Source organism: Narcine bancroftii, chromosome 4 (assembly GCF_036971445.1).
Source record: "Narcine bancroftii isolate sNarBan1 chromosome 4, sNarBan1.hap1, whole genome shotgun sequence".
Taxonomy (NCBI): domain Eukaryota; kingdom Metazoa; phylum Chordata; class Chondrichthyes; order Torpediniformes; family Narcinidae; genus Narcine; species Narcine bancroftii.
The window spans coordinates 313,988,381-314,016,287 of NC_091472.1; the positions used below are offsets into that span (position 1 = coordinate 313,988,381).

General features: G+C 49.1%; 2 protein-coding genes across 11 annotated transcripts in view; one reads left to right on the forward strand and one right to left on the reverse strand.

The window, feature by feature from the left end:
* The window catches only part of dnajb2 (DnaJ heat shock protein family (Hsp40) member B2), a 46,122-nt gene extending 21,778 nt beyond the window's left edge, over positions 1 to 24,344 (forward strand). For 2 of the 7 annotated variants that reach the window (XM_069935966.1, XM_069935967.1), the window contains exons 8-9: positions 1,543 to 1,613; positions 7,813 to 9,450. In XM_069935966.1, the coding sequence (XP_069792067.1) occupies positions 1,543 to 1,613; positions 7,813 to 8,228 (487 nt within the window). In that variant the 3' untranslated portion in view covers positions 8,229 to 9,450. Of the gene's footprint in view, positions 1 to 1,542; positions 1,614 to 7,812; positions 9,451 to 12,506; positions 13,591 to 23,418 lie in introns of those variants that run through there. The other 5 variants (XM_069935972.1, XM_069935971.1, XM_069935968.1 and 2 more) reach the window with 5 other exon arrangements.
* Positions 9,412 to 27,907, reverse strand: part of ptprna (protein tyrosine phosphatase receptor type Na) — a 200,868-nt gene continuing 182,372 nt past the window's right edge. For 2 of the 4 annotated variants that reach the window (XM_069935964.1, XM_069935962.1), the window contains exons 19-22: positions 26,391 to 26,444; positions 20,756 to 20,820; positions 17,839 to 17,912; positions 9,412 to 9,541 (exon numbers count right to left, since the gene is read on the reverse strand). In XM_069935964.1, the coding sequence (XP_069792065.1) occupies positions 9,428 to 9,541; positions 17,839 to 17,912; positions 20,756 to 20,820; positions 26,391 to 26,444 (307 nt within the window). In that variant the 3' untranslated portion in view covers positions 9,412 to 9,427. Of the gene's footprint in view, positions 9,542 to 11,495; positions 14,011 to 17,838; positions 17,913 to 20,755; positions 20,821 to 26,390; positions 26,445 to 27,907 lie in introns of those variants that run through there. The other 2 variants (XM_069935965.1, XR_011356867.1) reach the window with 2 other exon arrangements.

Here is a 27,907-nt window from a genome sequence, read left to right on the forward strand (position 1 = left end):
AGTACAGCCCGAGGAAACAGTGTTCTCCGGTCCTCAGTGCAACACATGCAGACACACAACTGAACATAACACACAGACAGACAAACAGTGCATATGCAGAACAAGTATTTCATCTAGAAATCAACATTGTTTCATGAATGTGAGAGTCTCAGAGGGTCAGTGCAAGCAGTTGCTTTGGTCGTTCCGCATTCTCAGAGCCCATGGGAAGAAGCTGCTCCTCAGCCTGGTGGGGCTGGCTCTGATCCTCCTGGATCTCTTCCCCGACGGGAGCAGCTGGAAAATGCTGTGTGCGGGGTGGAAGGGGTCCTCACTGATTTTCTGCGCCCTCTTCAGACAGTGATCCCGGTTGATCATGTGGATGGGGGAGGGAGGGAGACTCCAGTGATCCTCTCTGCTACTCATAGTCCCGTGGATTGACCTTCGATCCTTTTCTCTGTATTGGGATACATTACATGCCTCCTGAACCCAGAATAAAGATTGAACCCGCAATTTTCTAACTCAGAGTACTCTATATATAACCCATGCTGTATATAATCCATGTTGTTCCTGCCCTGGGATTATTTGATGGGACAGTTTGGTGGCAGAGATTTATTTTGCATCTAACCCTTGCTGTGTGTACCTGCGACCTCACCTTTCTGCTTTCTGTAGGGACCACTCCCTCTGCAATTCCTATGTGTCCACCCATTCCCTTCCCACTAATCGCAGCCTTGGCACCTACCCCTGTGACCGCAGGAGATGCTCCACTTGCACCCACACGTCCTCCCTCACCACCATTTGGGACCCGAACAAGTCCTTCCAAGAGAAGCAAACCTTCGCTTGTGAATCTGCAGGGGTCATCTGCATCCAGTCTCCTCTACATCAGAGAGTCTAGACGCAGACTGGGAGATTGTTTCATTGAGTGCCTTTGCTCTGTCCGTTGTAAAGGCAAGGACCTGCCAGTGGCCACCATTTTAATTCCACGTCCCATTCCCACACTGACATGCCAGGTTGAGGCCACCCGCAAATTTGGAGAACCAACACCTTGTATTCCATCCCAGCAGTCTCCAACCGGACATCAGTATGAGTCTCTACTTTCTGTCAACCCCTTCCCTCGGTCTTTCTCTTTCCCTATCCCTCTCCTTCCCATCTCCTCTCAGAGCCATCTTTCTTAGCCCTCTGCCCTTGCTCCTCCCCCCATGACCTCAGCTTTTTTTCTCTTCAACCCTCTCACCTGTACATCTATTACCTCTGACACATTAGCCTGATCTCCCCCCTTTTAACCACCTCCCCTCCCCAATCGATTTATTTGGGCTGATTTCCAATACTGCTTTGGAAGGGGTCAGGTCTGGAACGTTGACTGTCCTTCACTTCCTATGGATGCTGTGTGACCTGCTGAATTTCTCCAGCATTGTTGCGCTTTACATTTCACCCTGAATCTATTTGGGAGGATAGGGTAGGGGAGGCGTAAGATTGCATCTAACTGTGTGTTGTCTCTCTTCTTGTTAAGTGTTTGTTTTCCTCTTAATGCACAGAACATAACCTGTGTGTGTTTCCCCTCCTCAGGATTGTGGAGAATGGTGAAGAGAGGGTGGAAATTGAAGAAGATGGGCAGCTGAAATCAGTTCGAGTGAATGGTAAGAGAGATGGGAGACTCACGAGAGACTAGTCGGCTTGAGGTCAGCTCAACGGCAACAGCGGGGAATCTTGGGGAAGAGATGAGTGGGGAGCGAGCAGCAGCGGGACTGAAGGCATGGAACACCCCAGCGACTAGGAGCTTTGATTAGAGATAGTATATGGAAGAATGTGGAATAATTATATTGTGGAAATAAAGATACACATTCCCTTGCACCCCCCCCCCCCTTCCCACTACCCCTTTCCCCGACTCTTGTTTATTCTCAGTAGATAGCTAGTTACAGTGGAAACAGGCCCATCCTGCCCATGCTGACCAAAATGCCCACTCATCCCAGATTCCCTTTAAACCCATCCTGTACATGTATCCATCCAATTTTTTTCTTAAACATTGTACTAGCACCTGCCTCAACCACCTCCTCCTGCAGCCCGTTCCATACACCCACCTCCATGTAAAAAAAATCCCTCAGGTTCTTGTTAATTCTCTCCCTCCCCCCCCCACCTTAAACCCATGCCCTCTGGTTATAGATCCCCTACTCTGGGCAAAAGACTCTCTGCGTTCAGCTGATCTAATCCTCTCATGATCTCGACCACCCCCGTGGGATCTCCCCTCATCCTCCTGCGCTCCAAGGAATAAAGCCCCGGCCGGCTCCACCTCTCCCTGTAGCTCAGGCCCCCGAATCCCGGCAACATCCTCGTCAGTCTCCTCTGCACCCTCTCCAGATCCCCAACGACATCTTCCCTGCAGCACGGCGACCAACACTGAACGCGATGCTCCAAATAGTTTTGGAGAAAATGTCCTCTTAGGTTGTTCCTTGAAGAAGGGCTCAAGCTCGAAATGTCGGTAATATATCTTTGTCTCCTATGGACGCTGCGAGACTGGCTGAGTTCCTCCTACATTTCGGTTTGTTTTTACTACAATCACACCGTCTGCAGACATTTATGTTTCATCCTGTTTCCGCTTCTTTGCTGGAACGGTCTGGAGTAGGACCATATCACTGGGGATCGGGAAGAATCTCAACTGTTCGATCACCTTCACTGTCAAGCCCCTCTTTAGTTGTTTGAGTTGGTCACTCGGTTGCCCGAGGATTGGGGTTTGCAATGTACTTTACATCTAAATTTGCTCATACAGTACAGTAACAGGCCCTTCCGGCCCATGCATTATGACGCCCACGTGACCAACTAACCTACTAGCCCCATTCATCTTTGGAACTTTGGAGGAAACCAGAGCACCTGAAGGAAACCCATGCAGGTCACGTACAAGCTCCTTCCAGTGTGCCGCATTTGAATCTGGGTCGCCAGTGATGTAATAGCGTCACGCCAACCCGTGCGCACTTGCATTGAGCATTGGATCTTTTCTACTGAAGCCACTGGCACCAGATGGGATTCTGCACAGAAATCCGTTGTCTTTGCCTGATTTCTCTTCACGAAGAGCTGGAATAAGCTAGATGGGAATGTGTTATTTTTAGTTATAGTGACGAAGACGAGGTTCTTTTTCTATAGCTTCCCAGCTATTCAATTCCTGAATTCAGCTGCAGGGATTGAAACTTGGGTGTGTGTCACTGGTCCAGAATACTGGCTGCTAATTTGGTACCTTGGCCACTGTACTGCCACATTAATTAGCAAGGCAAGGTTCTGCTGCCCGTTGTGAATTCCTACAAGAAACCAAGCGACTTGAATTTAGACAGCACCATTCTCGAGTTGCGGTCACATTTTCCAGGCCCGTGGAGTTTTGTTTGATGTGCGCGCCCTTCGGCAACGCAGGAGAAAAAGTGTGCACGGCAAGATGGGTGATTGATGAGCTAGGGTGTCAGAGGTTATGGGGAGAAGGTCGGGCAGTGGGGCTGAGTGGGAAAATGGATCAGCTCATGATTAAATGATGGGATAGACTCGATGGGCTGAATAGCCTATTTCTGCTCCTACTGTATGTCTTACAGCCTTAAGATTCCACAAAAGCCTTAGTTTTCAAAGGGTTACTTGGACTTCTGCCGTCCATGAGGTTTGGCGGGGCTGCCTGGTGGGAGCTCGAGGATTTATAATTGGTGAAGATGGAGACCGGAGCAATTTGGCATGGAGCCAGCAGAAGACGACATTACCATGTGTCTCCCTCTCAGACAGAGGGTCAGGGCGGTGGATGCGGTATTCCGAAGCCGGGTTCCTTTGGTCTACACTGTGTTGAACTGCGCTCGTTCAGCCAAGTGGAGAATATTCCATCTTGCTCCTACCTTATGGGCTGTGGAAAGACTTGGATCCGTTGCTGACAGTATGTGGCTTGCCCATTTATAGACACCTGGAGGTTGCAGCATGTTTAGTTCTGCAGGCTCACCCTCTGCAATGCTGTTAAATATCCAAGGTAAGTATTAGGCATTTCCTTTTATTCGCCCTTCCGGCCCATGGGGTCGCACTGCCCAAATTCACCCACTTGACCAGTTAACCTACTAACCCACATCCTTGGAGTGCGGGAGGAAACCCCCACAGGACAAATTCCTGATAGTCAGCAGTGGACTCAAACCGGGATCACTGGCGCTGTAAAGAATTTTTAAATGGTGGCATTGCCGGAGTTGATGAAAAGGTAGCACTGTTGCCGGAGTGGACTACGGAGTGCAAGGAGCAGAGACACGGTGCTGCTCTGAAGGGTTCAAGCAGCTGGTCCTAACGCCAGCGGCTCTGTACAGTCTAAGCAGCCTGTTAAGGAGCCAATCGTATCTTTAAAATTCCTGCAACCCCGGAGGTCTGTGCCCAAGATGGCAGTGATTGTGCTTGCCTGTGGTCGCGAAGGGTTACAGACTCCGTCCGGGGAGGAGCACCAGAAACGGGGAGAACATTAACCGTCTCGAGAATCAAAGGAGGAGAGCCTACAGGGAAGGTGAGCATGCAGGTGAACCAGCGAGGGGCTCAGCTGCTGAGGGACCCACACAGGCCGCGGGCAGCTTGCAATCAGGGACCCGCATGGGCTGAGGGCCGCTGGAGACTGGCTCGTGGGAACCAGGTATCAGATCTGGGATTCGAGAGGGGCGCTGAAGGCAAGAAGGGCCTCGGGGCGCCAAAGACTTGCTGATCGTGTGGGACGTTTGGATCTGAAGCTTGTGCGGCTGACGGATCGAACAGGACTCTGCGGCTGCGGGAGGCGAATCCACGGACACTCAGTGACTCTGAAGGGACTCTCTTTTGCTTCTCTTTCTCTCGAACTGTAAGGGGTGCTGGGCGACACTAATGGCGACTCTTTGCCTCACGAGAGGTAGAAGTATTATCATATATGTTACATTTTTAATGTAATATTACATGACAATAAAAGGATTCTTGAAACTTGTAATAGCATTGCACTAAATTTAAATTTAGACATACAGCACGGTAACTGGTCCTCTGGTCCACAATCCTGTGCTGCCCCAATTAACCTACAACCTCTATGTTTTTGAAGGGCCGGAGGAATCCCACACAGGTCACAGGGAGAACGTAAAATCCCTTGCAGACAGCGCCAGATTGGAACTCGGGTTGCTGAGACTGTAATAGGTTTGCACTAACTGTGCCATTCTTAACTGACCCATTCCCTTGTTGGTAATGGTCTTTGATATTTCAGTGGCACAAATGCTACCAGCCACGGATCAGTCCGTGCCTTACTGCAGATCAGATCCTGTTGCGTGTGGTCACAGACTGTTTCCTTTGCTGTGGAGACGTGAATGAGTTGAACGTTGTGCAATCGCCGGCTCAATGAGGACCAGTGTAGAGCCAGTGAGATGCATCTGTGGCTACAATAGGCGAACTGGAACGTATCCACGTCATCATTCAGACAGGAGCTGATAGGCTTCAACACCAGCCTTTCAAAACACTTCATCACTGTGGATGTAAGTGCGACTGGTCGATGGTCGTTAAGGCAAGTTATTACACTCCTCTTGATTGACGCCTGTTTGAAATGCCCTGCTGGAGTGAGGTATTGAAGATATCCGTGAATACATTGGTAAGTTGGTCAGCACAAATTTTTAATACTAGGACAGTTACTCCGTCTGGGCCGGATGCTTTCCTTGGATTCAGTCTCCTGAAGGCAGCACACATGTCATCCTCAGTTGGGATCATCAGGGACCTGGGGGTCCGGAGAGGAGGTTCTTTGCTGTTGTTGTTGTCAAATCAGGCGTTGAGTTCCTCTGGGAGTGAAGCTTTGCCACCTACTACTGCACCAGATTTGGTTTTGTAGCAGGCATGTAGGCCCTGCCACAGCTGTCGGGTGTCCCTTGTTTCCACTTTCATACAGACTCTCCCCTTCGCCCAGAAGATGGCTTTTCGCAGGCCATACCTGCTCCAGCTGTACTGATCTGGGTCTCTGGACTTAAATGCCTGTGATCTGGCTCTCAGCAGGTTCTGGATTTCATTGTTCATCCAGGGCTTCTGGTTGTGGAAAACCCTAAAGAATTTGGTGGGGACACACTCATCTACAGCTGTTTTGATAAGTCTTTGATAGTCCTGGCGTAATTGTTCAGATCCTCAGCTGAGTCCTTGAACACTGCCCAGTCTGCTGACACGAGGAAGTCTTGAAACTTCTTCAGCCTCCTGTGACCACCTTCTAGCCGTCCTGATCTCCGGAGCCTCTCCTTTTAGGCTCTGTCGCAATGAAGGAAGGTGACCTGACTTGCCGAGAATTAAGATGCATGTTCCACTAGTGGTAAAAAGGGTCTGGTGTCTCCTCATCTTCTGTCTGGGGGGGGGGGGGGAACAGCACCTCATCTTCCATCTGAGCACCCTCCAAATGGGTGGCGTTAACATCAACTCCCCCCCCGACCCATCGCCTCCCCTCCCCCACCCATCGCCTTCCCCAAGCTCTGTTTCCCTTTTCCCTCTGTCTCCTTACACACAGAGCACCCCCCTCCCCAGCCAGCACTGCCTCTATTCTGAGAGTTCCTGTGTTTTGCTTTCTCTTTGTTTATCCCTTGAAGAAGGGCTCAGGACCGAAACGTGGGCGTTCTATCTTTGCCTCCTGTGGACGCTGCAAGAACAGCTGAGTTCCTCCAGCATCTCGGTGTGTGTTCTCCCAAAACGTGGAGACCTGGCCCACGAGCACCAACCTGCTTCGTCACTGAGGGTTTATTCAGAAAGGATACACTGTAGAGGGAGCCCATTATGCATGGTGGGAACCAGCTGATTGGATTGTCTTTCCCTCTTCCCCCAAAGCCCTGCTATTTTCTCTCCCTTTTTTGAGTATTTCTCCAGTTTCCTTTTGGAAGGTTCTTGACAAATCTGCCTCCATCATTCATTCAGAAGAATTTAAATTCTCTTCATTCTGCCCCCCCCCCCTCCCAGTTCAACAGCCAAACATCTCAAATGATGGCCCAGACACATCAGGATTCAGGTGCAACGTTTGGGAAGGCAGGCCGGACTTTACAGAGTGGCCGTGGATACGATAGGGATATTGTTGGTCTGTGCGTGACAGAAGAAGAGTGAGCGGGAGTCAGCCACGTGGCCCGTCGAACCTGCCCCACCATGTAATAGGGTCACGGCTGATTCCGCTCCACTTACCCACCGGTTCCCCTTATTCTCCGACTCTTCATCTCGAGGCAACCTCTACTACTTTCCTGGGCAGAGAACTCCACAGATCTACAGGAGAAGGTATTCCTCCTCATCACTGTCTCAAATCTACTCCCCGAATTTTGAGGTTATGTCTCCCTGTTCTAGTCTCACCTCTCAGTGAAAACAACTTGCCTGCTTCCACCAAGGAAACTCGAGCAGGCACAGACAGCATGGGATTCAAACCCCGGTCGCCGGCACTGTAATAGCGTGGCGCTAACCCCTTCTCTAAGCGTCTATTTTAAAATCTAATTTTGGAGAAAAAAAATCTAAGTTTCTGAATTCCAGCAAATACAGTCCCAGAATTGAACATAGGGCTAGCTTGGCCTCAGTGGGCAGAGTGTCCCCGAATCAGGCTGTGCTGCTGGCATCTGAATTGAAGGGGTGCAGAGGAATTTCTTTAGCCAGAGAGCGGTAAACCTCTGTTTGCAGCTTTGGAGGCCAGGTCGTTGAGTGTATGTAAGGCAGAGATTGATGGGTATCTGAATAGTCAGGGTATCAAAGGTCATGGGAAGAAGGCGGGAGTGGGGGAATGGATCAGCTCACGATGGAATGGCAGCGGACGCGACTCGATGGAGCTGTAACACTGTTGCGCCACCTGTGTCCCCTCCCCCTTACACTAACTGTTGACTGTCGGTCCATCCCGTCCAGGTTTGGAGGACCAGCTCGCCCTTGCTCTGGAACTGAGTCGGAGGGAGCAGCAGCCTGCGGGTGAGCCTGCACCATCCCAGCCGTCCGCTCACCTGCCGCCAAGCTACGGTTTCGTGGAGGAGGACGAGGACGATGAGGACCTGCAGCTGGCGATGGCCTACAGCCTGTCCGAGATGGAAGGCCAGGGACGAGGAGCAGGTGGGGGCAGAGGGCGGGGGGGAGGAGGAAGGGCCTGCGTGGCAGCAGAGGCAGGGAGAGCGCGCCCGGGACGTGCCCCCCTGGGAACAGAGGGCAGCCCCAGGGGCAAAAGCCAGACTGTAGGTGCCACGAGTCAAAGGGGCATGTCCGAGGTGCCTGGGTCCTCTGCCAAAGGGGAGACAGAGAAGAAGAATCGGTGGAAGTGTCTCATCAACTGACACAGCTCGTGTTAACTCCTTCAACCCTCAACCCCCATCTCCCTCCAATTCCTCCTGCTCCCAGCCAGCACTCACGGTGCCAATGTTCTGCTTGCAAAGGAGCTAGCTAAAGAATATCTCTACCTGAAGTGAGTGGGCCTTTGCTGCTTCCACCCATTCCTCCCCCCACCCCCACCTTGGGGTTGGTTTGTCATGGATTTATGCTCTCCTTGACCGAATTGCAGCAAGGAGGCTTTCAGCTGGATTTTCAAAGTTATAACACACATGTAGTGCAGAAGAATTCAATCCATCATGTCTAAGGGTGATGTTGTGCTGGATGTCCGGGGGGCAGAGTACCCCTCGTGGGTAGAATAAGGGAGGGGAGGGTGTCCCTGGTATCGAAATCCTGCTCTTCCTTCCCTGCACCGTCCCTGCTGTAACCCAGATGGTCCCTGCCCTGGGAGTATTTGATAAGATAATGTAATGGAAACTTTACTCTGTATCTAATCTATACTGTTCCTGCTGTAGGATGGGACAATGTGGAGTAGGTTTTACTGTATCTAACATGCTCAGGGAGAGTTTTACAGTTTAGTTGGATCCTTATCTGGATCAGGCCTGAGGCTTTTGGATCACGCGGTGTGAATTGTTCTCTGCTATATGATTAACTGACACTGCCTTGGCTACGTGACAAATTGTTGAGGCCAAATATTTAAGCACAGAATGCACAGCCTTGTGTGTTGCACTTCAAACCACAGCTTTCTCTCGCTCTCTCTCCCTCTTTCCTCTCTATCAGATGCAGAATTCCAGGCTTATTCTGGCTGACTAGCTGCCGGTACTTTCCAGCAGGTAATGCCTTAATCTCCTCCGTCATGAATGTTTTATTTAAAATTTAATGTGCCCCTTATTCACTATACTGCTGTGCCACTGTCTGGGGCTTGCGTGTAACCATGTCGCTTCTTTCTTCCTCTGGGACTCGCCGAAACCTTCGCTCCCCATTTCTAGGATTGGAAAGCAAGTGTGGAAATGAGCACAGCTGAGGTCCATGTGGGAACATGTGCTGGCAATGGTTGTCTGATCAGTGTTATAACACATTAAAATGTTGTTCCTCCATCTGCATTTTACACAGGAGCACTTTAACTGGGAACGTCTAGCAGAGTCCCTTGAATGTTTGAAATTATTTGGACAAATTGAAGTACACCATGTGTACACTTATTGACTGTTTAATGAAGTTTCATGTTCTGAACATTTTGTCTTTGTTGCTTTGTGATGGTATATCTTGAGATTTTTCTCAGCTCACCATTCCTGCATTGTTGGAGATTACATCTTGTTGAGCTCTAAGAACAGTAGAATATTACATTTATGGTTATGCTTCTTTTAATTTAACAAAAACAAAATAACCCATTTCAATTCCTGTCCCATTCCCTTGCTGACATGTCCGTTCATGCACTGCCAGACCACCTGCAAATTGGAGGAACAACACCTCAACTTCCGTCTGGTCTGGGCTCCCTCCAACTGGGTGGCATTAACAGTGGCTTCTCCAGTTTCTGTTATCCTCCACCCCACACCCCCTCCCCCAGTCTCTCCCCAAGTCTCCTTTCCTCCCTCCCTCCACTTCTCACTTTTCCTCTCTTGCCCAAGTCCAATTATGGCCATTTGCCTGTTGGCCTGTGCTCCTGCCCCTTCTTCCCTCCTCCTCAGCCTTTTTATTCGGGCACCTGCATCATACCCTTGACGAAGGGCTCAGGCCCGAAACGTCCGTGATCTAACTGTACCTCCTGTGGATGCTCCAAGACCAGCTGATTTGCTCCGGCGTTTCTGTGTTGTCATTGCCCATCAATGTAACCTGGTTCTGACCCTTTGCAGACTCGTTAACCACCTTGAAACTTGATGTTCTAGTTGTTAATGTATTGAAATTTACCTGCAGTGCATTTCCTCATGCCTTGAAGTTACTGAGATGTGAAGAACCAAAGCCACCTCCCTGATCCCTATGTCACCCCACTACAGCCTACCTGCCTGTAAAGGGACCCCACCTGCTTCCTCTTTGAAGAGTCCTCTCTCCTGCTTAGGATGAGCGAGTTCTTCATTTCAGGGGCAACGGGTAATCAAAACGTAAATGGGATGTTGGCGATGGAGGAACTTCTCCCAAGGAGTGCTGAGTCCGTGAAATTATTTGCCCAAGGAGGCAGCCTGTTGCCTCATTCAATGTATTTAAGACACAGATAGATTTTCAATAGGGGATTGAAGGGTTAAGGGGAACAGGCAGGTAAGAACATTACAGCACAGTACTGGCCCTTCGGCCCACAATGTTGTGCCAACCTATAAAACTACTCAACAAACTAAATCTTCCCTCCCTCACACCCACAACCCTCTAATTTTCCTGCATCCATTTCCCTTCTAAGAGTATATGTCCCTGTTGTACCAGCCTCCACCACCACCCCATGCCATTCATTCCAGGCTCCCACCACTCTCAGTGTAAAAAAAAACATCCCTAATGTCTCCCTTAAACTTTCCTCCCCTCACTTTAAACAGATGTCCTCTGGTATTTGCTACTCTCACCCCCAGGAATAAGGTGCTAGCTGACCTCCCTATCTATGCCTCTCTTAATCTCCGAGACCTCTATTAAGTCACGTCTCGGACTTTTTCGGTCCAAAGAGAAAGTTGCCTCACAAGACATATTCTCCAATCCAGACAACGTCCTGGTGAATCTCCTCCACACCCTTTCCATAGCTTCTACATCCTTCCTGCAATGAGGTGACCAGAACTGAGCGGAATACTCCAAGTGTGGTCTCACCAGAGATCTATAGAGCTGCAACATCACCTTGCGGCTCTTGAACTCAATCCCTCGACTAATGAAGGCCATCGTACTATAAACCTTCTTAACTACCCTATCAACCTGCGTGGCAACCTTGAGAAAGCTTTGGATTTGGACCCCAACATCCCTCTGTTCCACCACACTGTTAAGAATCCTGCCAAAAATGCATCACTTCACACTAATGAAGCTGAGTCCGCGGCCAACTCAGCCGTGATCTCATTGAGTGGCTTGTTAGGTCAGACGGCCGACTCCTGCTTCTATTTCTGATGTTCTAACGAGAAAAAAATAGGACCCCGGGAAGACACAGGAGCTTTTCATCTGCAATTTGCACAGACCTCACAAACAACTTTATTCACATCAAAATACAAAATTTAATTCATTGTTTAGAAATTTTCTCTAAAGGTTTGTAATGAGATGGTTTGACCACTAGTTGGCGACATCACGAAGCAGCAGGTTATTTATACGACTCCCCCCCCCCCCCCCACCCCACACACACACACAGAGCAACACGTTAGTCTCACGGGCTTGGGTTTCTATCTCAACTTTAACTGGGGAGTACTGAAACTCATCGGATGCCTGTTCGTTGCAACACCCAATTTGGAAAGCACGCACGGTCCTCATTCCATCACCCCCGCCCTCCCACTGTACCATGCCAAGCCCAGGATCCAGACAGCCGGTGACTTCCCACATTGCCTTTGCTCAAAAGTGCAATCATTCCAGGTCAAGGAGGGAGACCATTGTTGGAGGTTGCTGGATCTGTGCGAGGGAGAGACCAAAGGAGAGGGAGGGGTGGAGAAAGGAAGTTTTGGGGGGGTGGGGTGAAGAGAGAGAGAGAGAATGTGTGAAAGAGAGAACGAGAATGTGAGTGAAAGAATGTGTGAGAGTGAAAGAGAGGTGTGAGAACGAGAGTGTGAGAGTGAGAATGTGTGTAAGAGAATGAGAATGTGAGAGAACGAGAGAATGTGTGAGAAAATGAGAGAATGTGAGAGAGAGCGAGAGTGTGTGAGAAAATGAGAGAATGTGAGAGAGCGAGAATGTGAACGAGAGAATGTGAGAATGAATGTGTGAGAACAAGAGAATGTGTGAGCGCGAGAATGTGTGAGAATGAATGAGAGAACGAGAGAATGTGTGTGAGTGAGTGTGAGAGAACGAGAGAGTGTGTGAGAGAACGAGAATGTGTGTGAGAGAGAGTGATTGGACATTGAAATTCTCCCCATGGTGAATTGTGCTGGAACTGTTTAATGTGACAAGCTCCTGTAATTCTCTGGTCCTATAAAGATTCAGCGTGTGTGTTCAATAATTTGTGTTTAAAAGTAAATTAACTAAAATAACCCAATTTCGTTGGTGTTTAATACCAAGCGACAATCCTAGCAATGAGACTGGTTGCGCAGGCTCCATCCTGAATCAAAGAAAACTACTACTGAAATAAACTGGTATTTGCAGACCAGTCAGTCAGGGAGTAACAGATGGGGCCGGTTTCATTTCAGTTTCCCCGATGGCACTGGGCTGTGAGATTGATCTCACATCGAGAAACAACCTCGCTCTGCGTTTGAAGGCCAGGGTTGACGTTAATTTCGCCTTCTCACCCAACCTGAGGGAATTGGCATGCAGCGCCCAAAAACGTTACAAAAATCTGAAAACTCCAGATTGCTGAACATCTGCAGCAGGAGGCAGAAGATGGTGGACACAGCAGTTCATCCATGGAGAGAGATGAGGTCTGAGGAAGGAGACAGTGTGGGCAGAACTGGTGAAAATCCATCGACCTGAAATGTTATCTATTTTCCTCACTCCACAGATGCTACCTGACTGGCTGAATCTGACTTGCTCTTGGGTGTTTTTTTTTAAATTAATTGCTCTGTTTGATTTAGACATCCACACAGCGTGGTAACAGGCCCTTCCAGTTCTTGACTTCGTGCCACCCCAATTCCTCCATTAACCTACAAACCCCATATATTTTCAAGGACGGGAAGAAACCTGGAGTACCCAGGGAAAACCCTCGCAGGTCACAGGGAGAACGTACAAACTCCTTACAGTCAACTCCGAATTTGAACCCGGGTCGCTGACGCTGCAATAATGTGTAATGATACACGAGGCCATTCAGTCCTACGGTGGCTCCCATGCGAGCAATCCCATCGGTCCCATTCTCCCTGTTCAGTCTTTACCCTTGCAACTTATTTTTCCTCTCTTTCTTTCACATGCTCAAATCTCCCGCTTTCAATTCTTTTTCTCATCGACCTACACTGGGGAGCATTTTACAGATAGTTCACCTACCAACGGGTCTTTGGAAAGCGGGAGGGAGCCTACAAGCTCATAGAAGACGGAACTTCCCCGCAGATGAGCTGAGATCAGGATCAAACCTGGTTCCTGATGCAGAGAAGCAATTGTAATAACTCAGCCACTGCACTGCCCAGATTCCTTGCTCCTTTTACCTCCGTTCAATTCCTTTGGGAGATACCTCTCAGTATTGATCGCCAGTTTTACTCTCCCCTGTTTCTGATGTTGCAGATGCTCTGGGCTGCGCGCATTCCCCCCCCCCACACTGACAGACATAAAGCTCAGCAAAGTGCTATAGTCAGGTCTGTTCATTTCTGCTCACAAGTGGCGGAGAGTGGGGGGGGGGGGGGTTGTTGCAGTAATCAGGGGCCGTCTCTGAAGTCCCGCCGGGAGATAGCCTGTGGATTAAGAGCCGGCAGAGAGTCTGACTCAGGACTAGCAGGGAGCACCCTTCAGCCCTCTCTGCTCGAGGAAGGACCCCCCTTCACAGGGAAGGTACTGCACTGCGTGCTGGCGTTTCCGCAGGGAGACACGAGACAGAGCGGAGGACACGAGCGAGGTACAAGCTGTGCGACGGTGAGGTGGGGGGAACAATGGAGGGCAAAGCAGCAGCAGTGATTGGTGGATCACGTCCAGTTGAGTGGGTCACTGGGGTAGTGCCTTCAGGATGGCATTGACCTCCTCCGCCACAGCGGTCAAGGCGAATTCAAACTGGTCCTGCGCCAAAACAAAAGAGTGGCCTCGTTAGAGAGTCAAGCACATTTTCTCTGCCTGGCTTTATTCTCAGTTTATTTTTCAGACTCCCTCTGAATATCTTACAGTTTGGACAGTGTGACAAGGGTGGTGAGACTGTGGAAGGGGGGGACACTAAAAACAAGCCAACAAAGTTCTGCAGACAAAGATGAGTTGGAGGGTCTCCGCAGGTCAGGCAGCATCCACAGAGAGAGATGGTCAGTCACTGTTCTGGGTCGGGACCTTTCATCAAGACTCAAGTTGGCAGACTTTTTTTTAAAATGCAGAGAAAACTGAAAATGTCCAGATGCAAAGAGATCTGGAAGTCCTTGTGCAGGATAGCCTGAAGGTTAACTTGCAGGTTGAGTCAGTGGCAAATGCAGTGCTGGCCTTCACTTCAAAAGGAATAATAAGGGCAGGGGTGTGATGTTGAAGCTTTATAAGGCACTGGTGAGACCTCATTTAATCGTGAACGGTTTCGGCTCCTCATTTAAGAAAAGATGTGCTGACTTTGGAGAGGGTTCAGAGGAGGTTCACTAGGATGATGTCGGGAATGAAAGGGTTATTGTGTGGAGCATTTGACAGGTCTTGGCTAGTATTTAACAGAGCAGATGTGGAAAGGCTGTTTCCCATGGAGGGCACAACTTCAGGATTGAAGGGCGTCCGCTTAGAACAGAGATGCGGAGGAATTTCTTTAGCTAGAGGGGGGGTTGAATCTGTGGAATTTGTTGCCACAGATGGTTGTGGAGGCCGGGTCATTGCGTGTATTTAAGGCAGAGATATATAGGTATTTGATTAGCCAGAACATCAAAGGTTATGGGGAGAAGGCCGGGCAGTGCGGCTGAGTGGGAGAATGGATCAGCTCATGATTAAATGGCGGGGCAGATTCGATGGGCTAAATGGCCTATTTCTGCTTATGGTATCAAGGATATAAAGAGGGCACAAAAGGGAGGGGGGTTGGAGTGCCTAGAAGGTGATAGGGGTATTGGAGTTATCACCCAAAAGGTGGGAGAGGTGGAGAGACAGAGAGGGGCAGATCACTGGAAAGGGTGAATGGGTTAGAGAGAGTGGGAGTGGGTAGAGATGGAAAGAGTGGAACCAGATAAAGGTGGGACTGTATCCCCAACAGGAAAATTCTATGTCCATGCTGTTGGATTTAGCCTGTCCAGTACGGGAGGAAGATAAAGTTCTTTCCTAGAGCTGAGGTAGTAACTGATGACCAAGAACCAAGAGGGCTAGAGGGAGAGGGTAGAAGGTTCTGTTTCTCACAGTGAGTTTCTACCATCTGGGATGAGCTTCCTGCAAAAACAGGAGAAAGAGAGTCAAAGGAACTTTTGAAGGATCACTGGTTTAAAATGGAGGGGGGAAAGATTGGGAGTGAACATAGAACATTCTAGCACAGAACAGGGCCTTCGGCCTACGATATTTTGCCAACCTACCTATGTAAACGTCCACAATGTGGGGGGGGGGGGGGGGGGGATTGTCACCGTGTATATTATAACGATGAAGACTCATAGATATTGTTATTGATCTGGTTCACGGTGCAATAAACAAAAACTTACAAAAAAAACCTCCACAACGATCTCAAAACACAATGTTGGAGAAACTCAGCAGATCAAGCAGTGTCCTTTATATAACAAAGATAAAGGTACAGAATCAATGATTTTGGCTTCATCAGGCTGTGAAAATGTAGGCAGGTGCCCAAAATAGTGAGGGGGGAGAGGGGTGGGGGAGGAGCACAGTCCCTGGGACTGTTCACTGTTTAACCTGCTGAGATTCTTGAGCCTTGTGTTCATACTTCAACCACGGTGTCTACAGATGTTCATGTTTCTCTTCCACAACTATCTAACCCTTCCCTCCCTCACACCCCCAACCCTCTATTTTACATGCATTCAAGTGCCTGACTAAGATCCTAGCGTACCAGCCTCCACCACCACCTCTAGCCCCCACCACTATCTGTGTAAAAAAAATTTACCTCTGACATCTTCCCTAAACTTCCCTCCCTTCACCTTAAACAGACGTCCTCAGGTATTTGCTATATTCGCCCCAGGAAAAGTGGGCAGGGCATCTTCCACCCTATCTAAGATCGTCATCATTTTAAGTAGAGCCCTAAGGTCAGAGAACATTACAGCATCTAAACCGGTTCTTCGCCCCTTCTAGTCTGTGTTGATTATTCCTGGCCCCACTGACATGTATCCAGTCCATATCCCTCCGTACCCCTCCCATCCATGCACTTGTCCAAATTCTTGTGTTAAAATTGAGGCTGCGTTCACCACTTCAGCTGGCAGCTCGTTCCACCAGTCCGTGTTCCCCCTAAACTTTAACCCTTTCACCCTTAACCCATGTCCCCTAGCTTGTATCTCACTTACCCTCAGTGGATTGTTATGTGTCAGCTAGAAGGATTTATTGGTGATCTTGAAGACAAAGGCATATGGATCCCTTTCTTCAAGATCTGAGTCAATGGAGACTGGGGTATGGCAGTGGGGTTGGTGGCAATGCTCGGAATTCAGCCTCCTAAACAGGGAGAAGGTTGAAGATGATGGATCCTACTTGTCCCTCAGTGTAATCAGTGGTTTTCAAACTTTCTTTCCACTCACATTCCACCTTAAGTAATCCCGATGCCATAGGTCAGTGGTTCTCAATCTTTTTCACACACTTTAAGTATTCCCTACGCCATCGGTGGTGTGTGATTAGTAAGGGATTGTTTAAGGTGGGATGTGGGTGGAAAGAAAGAGTTTGAAAACCACTGGTCTAAATAGGGTGGTGAAGAAGGCTTTTAGTATGCTGGCCTTTATCAATCATTGCATGGAATATAGGAGTTGGGAGGTGATGTTGAGATTGTAGAAGACGTTGGTGCGGCCTAATTTGGAGTTCTGTGTGCAGTTCTGGTCGCCTAATTATAGGAAGGATATAAACAGAGTGGAGAGAATGCAGAGAAGGTTTACCAGAATGTTACCTGGGTTTAAGCATCTAGAGTATAGGGAGAGATTGGACAGATTAGGTCTTTATTCTTTGGAACGTAGAAGGTTGAGAGGGGATTTGATAGAAGTATTTAAGATTATGAAAGGGATAGACAGAGTGGATGTGGATAGACTATTTCCGTTAAGAGGAGGAAAGATGAAAACAAGAGGACATGAGTTAAGAATTAAGGGGCAGAGGTTTAGAGGTAACATGAGGGGGAACTTCTTGACTCAGAGAGTGGTAGCCGTGTGGAATGAGCTTCCAGGAGAAATAGTGGCGGCGGAGTCCATTGTATTATTTAAGAAAAGGTTGGACAGGTCTATGGATGAGAAGAAGATGGAGGGTTATGGGCATTGTGCAGGGAGGTGGGACTAGAGAGGGGTGTTTGGTTCGGTGCGGACTAGAAGGGCTGAATGGCCTGTTTCCGTGCTGTAAATTATGTTATGTTATTATGTTATGTTAAATTAATATCTGAAGATGGAGCAGACTGGTTCATGGGAACCAAGTATCGGAACTGGGATTTGAGAAGGTGCTGAGGGCAAGAGGGGCTCCCGAAGGGGCCTCGGGTGCTGAAGGCCTCTTGATCGAGTTGCTGACAGATCGAACAGGACTCTGTGCGGCTGCGCAAGCGCTGGAGGTGAATTCACGGACACTGAAGGGACTCTCTATGGCTTTCTCTTGTACTATATGGGGCACGGGCAGTGCTAATGGTGATTCCCTAACTGCCTTACAACAGGAAGAAGGCCATTTCTTGTAATATTACATGTTCTGTAATATTACATGACAATAAAGGAATCTTGAATCTTGATCACAGCTCTGGAGCAACTCTCAACCTGGCAAGTTAATACCTACCTTGGTGCACACCATTCCAGGCCTTTGGTCTCGTATGTGTTCCAGAGTAGCGGCAATGTCGATCTCCTTCACACCTGGACCATGGAGCAAATGTAATAAAGATGGGAATTAACAATTAACATTATAATACAATATAATCTGAATCTTGGGTAACCCGTGAGACCAGACTCCTGGGGTGAAGCGAACTTTCAGTACTGACATTTCGATTAATAAGGTCAAAGGAAACAAAAATGCTCACAGAACATTGACTGGTGTTGCCTGGGTCACGATAAGGGATACAGGCTCTTTGGCCCAATTCGTCCACGTCGACCCAAGCTAGACCTATTTACCTGCATTCGGTCTAATATCCGTCCTAATCTTTCCATTGCATGAATGGGACGACATTACAAATGTCCCTGTTTCTGACTTGCAGCTTGTTCCAATATGCCCACCACCCTCTGTGGAAAAAGTTTCCCCTTGGGTTGGTTCCACACACCACCACCGCCACACCCCCCTCCCCCTCCCGTCATGCTAAACCACTCAGAAAAGTTTTACAAATGTAATAAATTTAACAAACTGCCTGCATGAACAACAACATCCACAATCAGTTTTGCATTGATGAAAGGTGAAAGGGGAGACGGTTAACATTTTTAATTGTTATATTTAAAAAATTTAGACATATAGCACGGTAAAAGGCCATTTCGGCCCACGAGTACATGCTGCCCAACTTGCACCCCATTGACCTACAACCGGAATGTTTTGAATGGTGGGAGGAAACCGGAACCCCTCCCCCGAGAAAACCCATGCAGACACAGGGTGAACGTACAAACTCCTTACAGACACCGCGGGATTTGAACACCAATCCTGATCGCTGGTGCAGCAAAGGTGTTGTGCTAACTGCATCGCCAACTGTGTCGCCGTTAAAGGGGGCACATTCATGGTTGCACGGTTAGTGTAGCGATTAGCGCAACGCTGTTACAGCGCCAGCAACCAGGGTTCCAATCCCAAACTGTTGGTAAGGAGTTTTTTACGTTCTCCCTGTACCTGCGTGGGTTTCCTCCAAGGGCTTCTGCTTCTTCCCACCATTTGTAGGTAAATTGGGTGTAATTGGGCAACACGGGCTCGTGGACCAGAAGGGCCTGTTCCCGTGCTGGGGTGTCAAACTCAAATTCACGGAGGGCCAAAATTAAAAACTTGGACTAAGTCAAGGGCCGAACTAAATATTTATTGAAAATTTTCAACAACATCTGCATGTTTTCTCTCAACATATGTAATGTTAAACTTTTTCTTATTAAAATAAATGTTTAATAATAGTTTTGGTTAAACTCTTTCCATAAGAAGCATTAACAAATAAGAAATAAAATATTCAATAAATAATATTTCTCTCTAGCCTTTAAGCCAAGGATCGCACGTTGCCGAGAAGCATGCCAGGGAGCGGAGGTCTGCAGCGAGCCCTCCCCAGCGCAGCCAGCAAACCCGAGCGGCATCCCCCCCTGCCCCCTCTCCCTCCTCCGCCCCCGCCTCCGCCTGCCGCAACCGCCGCCAACAACCCAAGGAGTCCCCGCTGGTCTCGCCATCTCACCAGGAATACCGTGAGAGCGGTGGAACTCGTCCGCGACCTCCACCCCAGCGGAAAGTCCGATGCCCAGCAGCACCCGCCCACAGATGAAGCTCAAGGAGACGCGGAGGTGACCCACCACGTCCAGCCACATGGAGCTAGGCGGCGGGTCCGTTGTATCGGCGCCGCTGTGAATATCTAATTAACTTTCCCGTTAACTATATCGGTGTACTGCTGTGCCTGCTATGGTAGTGCCTGCTACTGTGCACGTGCTATACTTGCGCGGCGGCCAGCGGGCCAACTCTAATATATATTTAATATGATCTTGCGGGCCAAATATAATTATATCGCGGGCCAAATTTGGCCCGTGGGCCAGAGTTTGACATGTGTGGTCTAAATTAAAAAAATAAATTGAAAATTAAATGACCATGAGAGGGAACTTCATGCAGAAAGTGGTAGGGGTGTAGAACAAGCTGCCAGCTGAAGTGGTGAATGTGAGTTCAATTTTGACATTTAAGAGGATTTTGGACAGGTATATGGATGGGAGGGGTATGGAAGGATATGGACTGGGTGCAGGCCAGTGGGACTAGGCAGTAAAATAGTTCTCTCCAGCCAAGCTGTTCCACCACAGTTACAATGTGGAAAATTGCTCAAGGACATCGTGTTCACAAAAAGGCAAGAGAAATCCAATTCAGCTAATTACCACCCAGTCACTGGAGGTGCACAAGGACACAGGGTTCAGTCTGAATAAGGGCCCACAGTCTAGGCTGGGAAAGGACAACCGTGTCCTTGGTATGTAAGGACACAGTAAAGACTGAGGCTCTCTTCACCCCATCGCCCACTCCCAGGGACAGACATGGAGCAAAGCTCCCTCCACACCGTCCCATCACACACTCCCAAGGTCAGACACAGAGTGAAGCTCCCTCCACACCGTCCCATCACACACTCCCAGGACAGAGAGGAAAGCTCCCTCCACACCATCCCACCACACACTCCCAAGGTCAAACACGGAGTGAAGCTCCCTCCACACTGACCCATCACACACTCCCAGGACAGAGAGGAAAGCTCCCTCCACACCGTCCCATCACACACTCCCAAGGTCAGACACGGAGTGAAGCTCCCTCCACACCGTCCCATCACACACTCCCAGGACAGAGAGGAAAGCTCCCTCCACCCTGACCCATCACACACTCTCAGGATAGAGAGGAAAGCTTGCTTTACACTACCCCATTACGCAGTGTTTCTCCCCTGTGATTCCCAGCATGGATGCTGCTCCTCACACCCTCATGAATGGAGATCGTGGATAACCTTAAACCTAGCCTGAGATGGGACCAGGGTCTTAAACCAGGACAGTTACAGACCTGATGCTACGAGCATTACCTTTGGTCATTCTGTTCAGGACCATGTCGATTAAAGTGTAGGTTCCAGTTCTCCCTGCTCCATCACTGCAGAATGAAGACAGTGAAGTTAATCGCATGCTCAACAATCAGGGATCAGCGCAGGAGCACATGGTAAGTGGGTGGACTTCACTGGCCCCAGGATGGTCCATGGGAAACCCATTGAGACCCTGCGGTGAACACATCCAGTCGCTATTTGAAAGGTATCCAGTATATACTCGTGTCATCAGCGAATCTTTTTCGGATGGGGGATTGACTTTTATGAGTCAAATTTCGTAAGTACTTGCATCATTCAGGCATTGGGAGCTCAGATTGCTGGAATCGGGTGGTAAGTCTTCAGCCAGAGCGTCGGGAGATTGATGGGCTGACGAACAGTTGGGGGCAAGGATTCGCAGTCAGGAGCTCAGATGGGCGGGCGATCACGGCGTTGGCTGTTCAGATGGGTGGGCAGTCAGGGAGACGGGAGCTCAGATGGGCAGGAGGCAGGTGAATCGGGAGTTTGGATGGTCGGGCAGCTGAGGCTAGGATCTACAGTCAGGAGCTCGGACGGGCGTCTGGTCAGGGCATTCGGAGATCTGGTGGACAGGCAGTTGAGGCCAAAAAGAGGAGGATCGACTAATACACAATGTCGACGTTTACATGAGAATATCTGGTAGGAGAAAATGGAAATAGATACTTTCATTTTCCAGTTGGTCGTGTACGTGTGTCGGAGGTCAATGCATCATTTAGAGGAGCCATCAGGGAGGGAGAGACATTGGTTGGAACTTGGATGGTGGGGCTGCCTAGTATTTTTCAGGGACCCAGTTAGATTTCAGGAGTTGCCCAACTGTAGGCTTTTGTGGAAAGAGAGATAGAAGTCTCCAGGACCACAAGTGGATAACTAAATACAGGAACGAACCCCCAACGGATGTTCAGGGCCAATTCTGAACACCTGGTTCTGGCAAAGCATCCCCAGGTCTTTCACAGGAGGTGTCATCCAACCAAATGTCACGGATGACACCACATGAAAGCAAGCGCTTCGGCCCGTCAAGTATGTGCTGGCCTTGCCCACACTCACAACACAGAATATGATGCCAGCCCAGGCGAGGATATAGTTGGTCAAAGAGGCAAGCTTCAAGGACCACCTTAGAGTGGTGGATGTGGGAGAGCATTCCGGATCCTGGGGGTCTGGAACCTAAGGCCCAGATCCATTAACAATGGCCTGAAGCAGGAAGAAGAGGTTTGTGGGGCTGAAGAGGTCACAAAGGACTAACGAGCAACACAAAGACAAAAGTGCGAACTTTAACATTGAGGCCCAGGCAAGGGTTGCATTCTGACAAGTTCAAACAGGGCAGTCTCCAACCAGACTGCATCAATGTTGAGCAGTTTTCAGTAGCCCCCCCCCCCACCTTCCCTTCCTTTTTTATATTTCTCCCTCCCCTCATCTCTGATCCCATTCCTCCTTCCCTATCCCCATCATCCCCCCTTCCTTCAGTCCCCCACCCCCTTCCTGTCCCTTTCTCCAATCACAGAGCACCTTTCTCAGACCTTTGCACTTCCCCCATCACTTTGTTCCTTTCTTCCCTCCACCTCCTGTATTCACCTATCACCTTCCAGGCTGTGTTGCTCTCCTTCCCCAACCTTTGAGGGGCCCTGAGGGAGTTTCAGCCCAAAATGTCCACTGCCTCTTGTATTGCACGAATTCCTCCAGCATTTTGTGTGATGCTCCAGCTGCCCAGCACCTTCAGACTTCCTGTTTACTCAGCAAGTGACCGGGCCTTGAGAACAGAGAGACTTGGGGTATAAAGGACCCCGTAATTAGCACACCTCTCTGAGATCACCCCTCATCCTCCTGCGCTCCAAGGAATAAAGGCCCATCCTGATCAACCTCTCCCTGTAGCTCAGCCCCCACCCCCCCCCCCCCCCCCCCACCCACCACCCCGGGTCCTGGCAATATCCTCGTCAATCTTCTCTGCACCCTCTCCAGCTCCTTGACCACATCTTCCCTGCAGCATGGTGACCAACACGGAACACAATGCTCCAAACGGAGCCTCTCTGACATCTTATACATCTGCAACATGCCCTCCCACATTCTGTACTCAGTGTTCAATTGAAAGTAAGTGTAATTGTGCCCTTTGTGTAAAACGGGGCAGCACGGTTAGTGTAGCGGTTAGCGCAATGCTGTTACAGCGGCAGGGATCGGTGTTTGAATCCTGTGCTGTCTGTAAGGAGTTTGTACGTTCTCCCCGTGTCTGTGTGGGTTTTCCCCGGTGGGTCCAGTTTCCTCCCACCATTCAAAACGTACTGGGGGTGCAGGTTAACGGGGTGTAAATTGGGCGGAACAAACTCGTGGGCTGAAATGGCCTGTTACAGTGTTGTATGTCTACATTTAAACAGGGGCGGCACAGTTGGCGTAGCGGTGAGCGCAGCGCCTTTCCAGCGCCAGCGATTGGGACTGGGGATCCAATCCCACGCTGTCTGTAAGGAGTTTGTATGTTCTCCCTGTGTCTGTGTGAGATTTTCCACTGTTTGAAATGTACCAGGGGTTGAAGGTTAAACGGACCAAAATGAGCTGTTACCGTGCTGTATGTCTAAATTTTTTTTTTTAAAGTTGCCCTCTGGTCCCTTTTAAATTTTTCCCTCTGACTTTAACTCTGTGCTTTCCAGTTTTAGACTTGCCTGGAAAAAAAGATTGTGGTTGCTCTTATCTACCTTGACAGAATCACTTCACAACCTCCCAAACTCCAGGGAAAAAACTCCAAGCTGCTTCCTCAAGGCTTCTAATCCCAATACCATCCTTGTGACTTCCCGGACATTACCAGAACTTCTACACCATTTCCTACTCATTGATATGCTTCCTGCAGCTGGTCAACCAGAACTCCGTGAGGGGATTCACCAAATTTCTTTTCTTAAAAGTTTATTCAAAACAACTACAACATGGCAAGACACAAAACATACATATAACTACATCTGAAACCACGATGAACATCGTTGGAAATTCGCATAATCGCTCCCGCGGGTCCAACCCAGTCCAACTGCTGTGGCTCCGCATACGCTTTAAATGCCCCGTTAAAGGAGCCGACGGAGGTTTTATTTAAAACCTCACGACCGCAGGGTCTGCGCCCAAGATGGCGACACCTCTGATCGGCAGCAGGCATGAGGCGTTGAAGACACCAGGGAAGCAGAGGGCTGGTGCAAGACACCAGAAAGGGGGAGATTCCCACCACCTCCCCCCCCCAACCATCTGAGAAGGAGAAGCAGAGAAGATGATCCGGGGGAACGGTGACCACGGCGGCGGACCAGTGAGGAGCTCTGCGGCTGAGGAGCTTGCAGGGGGCGGGGCTGTTGGTGACTCGGGGCGAGGAACCCACGCGGGGCTGTGGGCCGCTTGTGACTGAGGTTATGGGACTCGCACCAGGCTGCGGACCGCTGGAGACTGGATCAAGACTGGCTGAAGGGGTACCAGGTATCAGAACCAGAATGTGAGAGGATACCGAGAGCGATGGAGGGTTCCTAATCGGATCTGAGGTTCAGATCTGGAGTTCAGGCTGATGGTTTAGAATAGACTCTGTGTGGCTGCAGGGTCTGTGGGAGCGCTGGAGGTGAATCCACAGACTCTCAGTGACTCTGGTGGGGAGTGGGGGGGGGGGGGGGGTGGGGGAGAGACTCTTTTGCTTCTTTTTCTGACTGTAGAGGAGCTTCAGGCCATTTCTACCAATGGTGAATCTGTCTGCCTTATGGAAGTCAAAAGGCAATTTCATGTAATATGACACTGAGTTTATTACATGACAATAAATTGAATTTTGAATCTTAAATCACCACCGCCTTTCTGTTATACCCTATTTACATTTCCTGTTATTACTGTTTAAGATGCACTCAATCCCCTGGGGGGGTCCCACCATTTCCAGATCTTGACCGCCTTCCTTTTCGACACTGTGAGCTCTGGCTCCAACACTGCATGGACCCAGATATAACCCCAGAGGAGGGGCAGGCAGTCAGCTTGTCCTGAACCTTTGACTGCCCAACACCTTGACATGAGGCCATGCCCAGCAACAAAAGTGTGGACACTCCAGAGATTTGTAGAGTGACATGACCTCCACCTTCCAAAATGCATCACCTCACGCTTATCCGGATTGAACACTTTTCTGCCCAACTCTGCGTCCTGTCTATATCCTATGACAACCTTCAGCTCCATCCACAACTCCTCTAACCTTCATATCATCTGCCAACTTACTGACCCATCCCTCTGCCTCTTCATCTAGGTCATTTATAAAGATCACAAAGAGCAGGGGTCCCAGAACAGATACGTGTAGAACTCCACCATTCACTAACCCCCAGGCAGAATACTTTCTGTCTACTACCTCACTCTGCTTTCTACAGGCAAGCCAATTCTGAATCAACACACCCAAGGTTACATGGATCCCATGTCTTTCTGAATGAGTCTCTCATGGGAGACCTTGTCAAATGCCTTACTAAAATCCATGTAGATCACATCTAGCCCCCTTCATCAATTTCTTTTGTTACCTCATCAAAAAACTCAATTAAGGCTAGTGAGGTACGACCTTCCCCCTCACAAGCCATGTTGACTATCCCTGAGTAGACTGCATTTCTCCAAATGCTCATAAATCCTGTCCTCCAGAATCCTCTCCAATAGTTTGTCCACCACAGATGCAAGACTCGCTGGTCTATAATTCCCAGGATTCTCCCTATTTTGTAAACACCTCCCCTGTGGCCAGGGAGTATGCAAAGATCACAGCGAATGCCCCATAAACTCATCCCTCCCTTCCCACGGCAACCTGGGGTATATGGTGTCCTGCCCCGGAGACTTATCAATCCTTAAGAAGATCCAGCACCTCCTCTTTCCCAATCTCAACATGGTCCAGCGCCCAAGCTGGTCCTTTTGTGAATACTGAAGCAAAATATTCATTTAGGACCTCCCCAGTCTCTTCCGCCTCCAGACACGTTGCCTCCTTTATCCTTAAACAGCCCCATCTTCATTCTCATCATCCTTCTGTTTTTCACATGCGCATAGAACGCCCTGGGCTTCTCCTTAATCCTATCTCATGCCCCTTTCAAGCTCTCCTATGCCCTTTCTTAAGTTCCAATCTAGCTACAATATAATTCTCATGAATCCACTTGTTTGCTGCCTAAATCTAATGTTTGCTTCTTTCTTTGTGGTAATTAGCTTCCTAACTTCTTTTGTTCACCATGGTTCCATTATCCTACCATCTTTTCCATGTTTCAATGGGACAAACCTATCCAGAACCCTGCACAACTGGTCCCTAAACATCCTCCCCATTATTTCTGCGATTTCTCCTGTGAACATCTGTTCCCAATTCCCTAGTTCTTGCCTCATCCCATTATAATTAGTCCTTCCCTAATTAAATGTTTCCCCATTTTGTCTGCTTTTACCCTTGTCCATAGCTATGCTAAAAGCTCAGAAGAAGGGAAAACTCAAGAGGTCATACTCCACACACACACAGCTCCGGAGGTCAGGAGTGAACCGGGGGCACTGGAGTTGAGAGCGCGGCTCTTCCCGATGTCTCCTCCATGAGCGCAATGGGCTCTTTTCCCCAATTGAAGAGGCGAGGAACATTCACCAAGCTGAATGGGAAGAACTTGTGCCCAAAGGGTCTTACCTGCAGTGCACGATTATGGGACAGGATCGACCTCTGTAGCACTTGTTGACTTTTCTGGAGAAGAGAATGAAATGCAATGAACAGTGTTCACAGCGGAGAAACACGCCATTTGACCCAACAGATCCGCCCCGAGGTAACACGCTCTGCATGAGCCTGAGTTCACGACACCCCAATCCACAACCTGTTTTCCCCTCCTTCAAGAGTGACACAAAAGGCCAGTGGTTATTGATCATTGAGGACCCCTTCCACCCCTCACACAATATCAGCTGCTCTCGTCAAGGAAGTGATATAGTAGTAACAGAGCCAGAACCACCAGGCTGAGGAATAGATGCCAGGGGCAGTGAGAATGTGGAATGACCAAAGGAACTGCTCACACTCACCACACGAGACCTTGTTTAAGGTGAGGGGAGAAACATTTAGGGGAGACGTCAGAGGGGTGGATGCCTGGAATGCATGGCCAGGGGTGGTGGTGGAGGTTGGTACAATAGGAACATTACACAGGTGCATGGATATAAGAAAAATAAGGATTGTGGTTTTGAGGAAGGGAAAGATTAGATTGTTTGCGTACATTTGACACAGAGAGTTGTGGGAGCCTGGAATGCCTTGCCAGGGATGGTGGTGGAAGTTGAAACATTAGGGGCATTTAAGAAACTCTAGACAGACACGGGATGGAAGCAAAATTGAGGGTAATGGGGAAGTACTTCTTTTTAAGGAATGTATGGGATGGCACAACATTGAGGACTGAAGGGCCTGTACTGCTCTGGAATGTTCTCTGCTCCAACCTTCCTCGTAATGGAATGTCTCATGTGTTCAGTCTATGCCTAACTCCTGGTACAAGACACTCTGATAAGTAGGGGGTGCGGTGCACACAAGAAGGGAAAGAGAGGTCGTGATGTCCCCCATGACAGCGGTTCAAGAGCTAGGAGATGATGTGTGGGAGAGAGTTTTGGCTGCAGGTCATGGCGAAGGCCTAGATAGACACAGGATGGAAATAGACCCCTCAGCCCAGCAAGTCCTTTCTAACCCTCAAACAGCATTTACATTAAAGTGACACTATTCCCATGTTTGTTTACCCGTATTCACAAAAACTCACCCCACCCCCCTCACCCACACACCAATGGCAATATTCAGCAGAAAAAAGATAATATAAAAGGGTGGATAAATAAATAGTCACAGGTAGTGCAAGAAAAATGTTTAGTAATGCAGGCAGATCTTTTGGGGGGGTGGGCCCGGAGTAGTTTACGGTTAGGGTGGTACGGAGGTGGGGGGGGGCATTCAAGAGCCTGATATCTGTTGGATAAAAGCTGCCCTTGAACCAGGAGGTGCTGGTCTTCAGGCTTCTGTACCTTCTGCCCGAAGGGAGCAGTGAGGCCACACAGTTAATGCGAAGTTATTTGAACCCGGGTTCAAATCTGGCACTGACTGTACGTTCTCCCTGTATCTGAGGGGGTTTTCTCCCACCCTTCAGAAGGCGGCGGCTTTGGGTATGCTCATCTTTATAAATCATAGCATAGAAT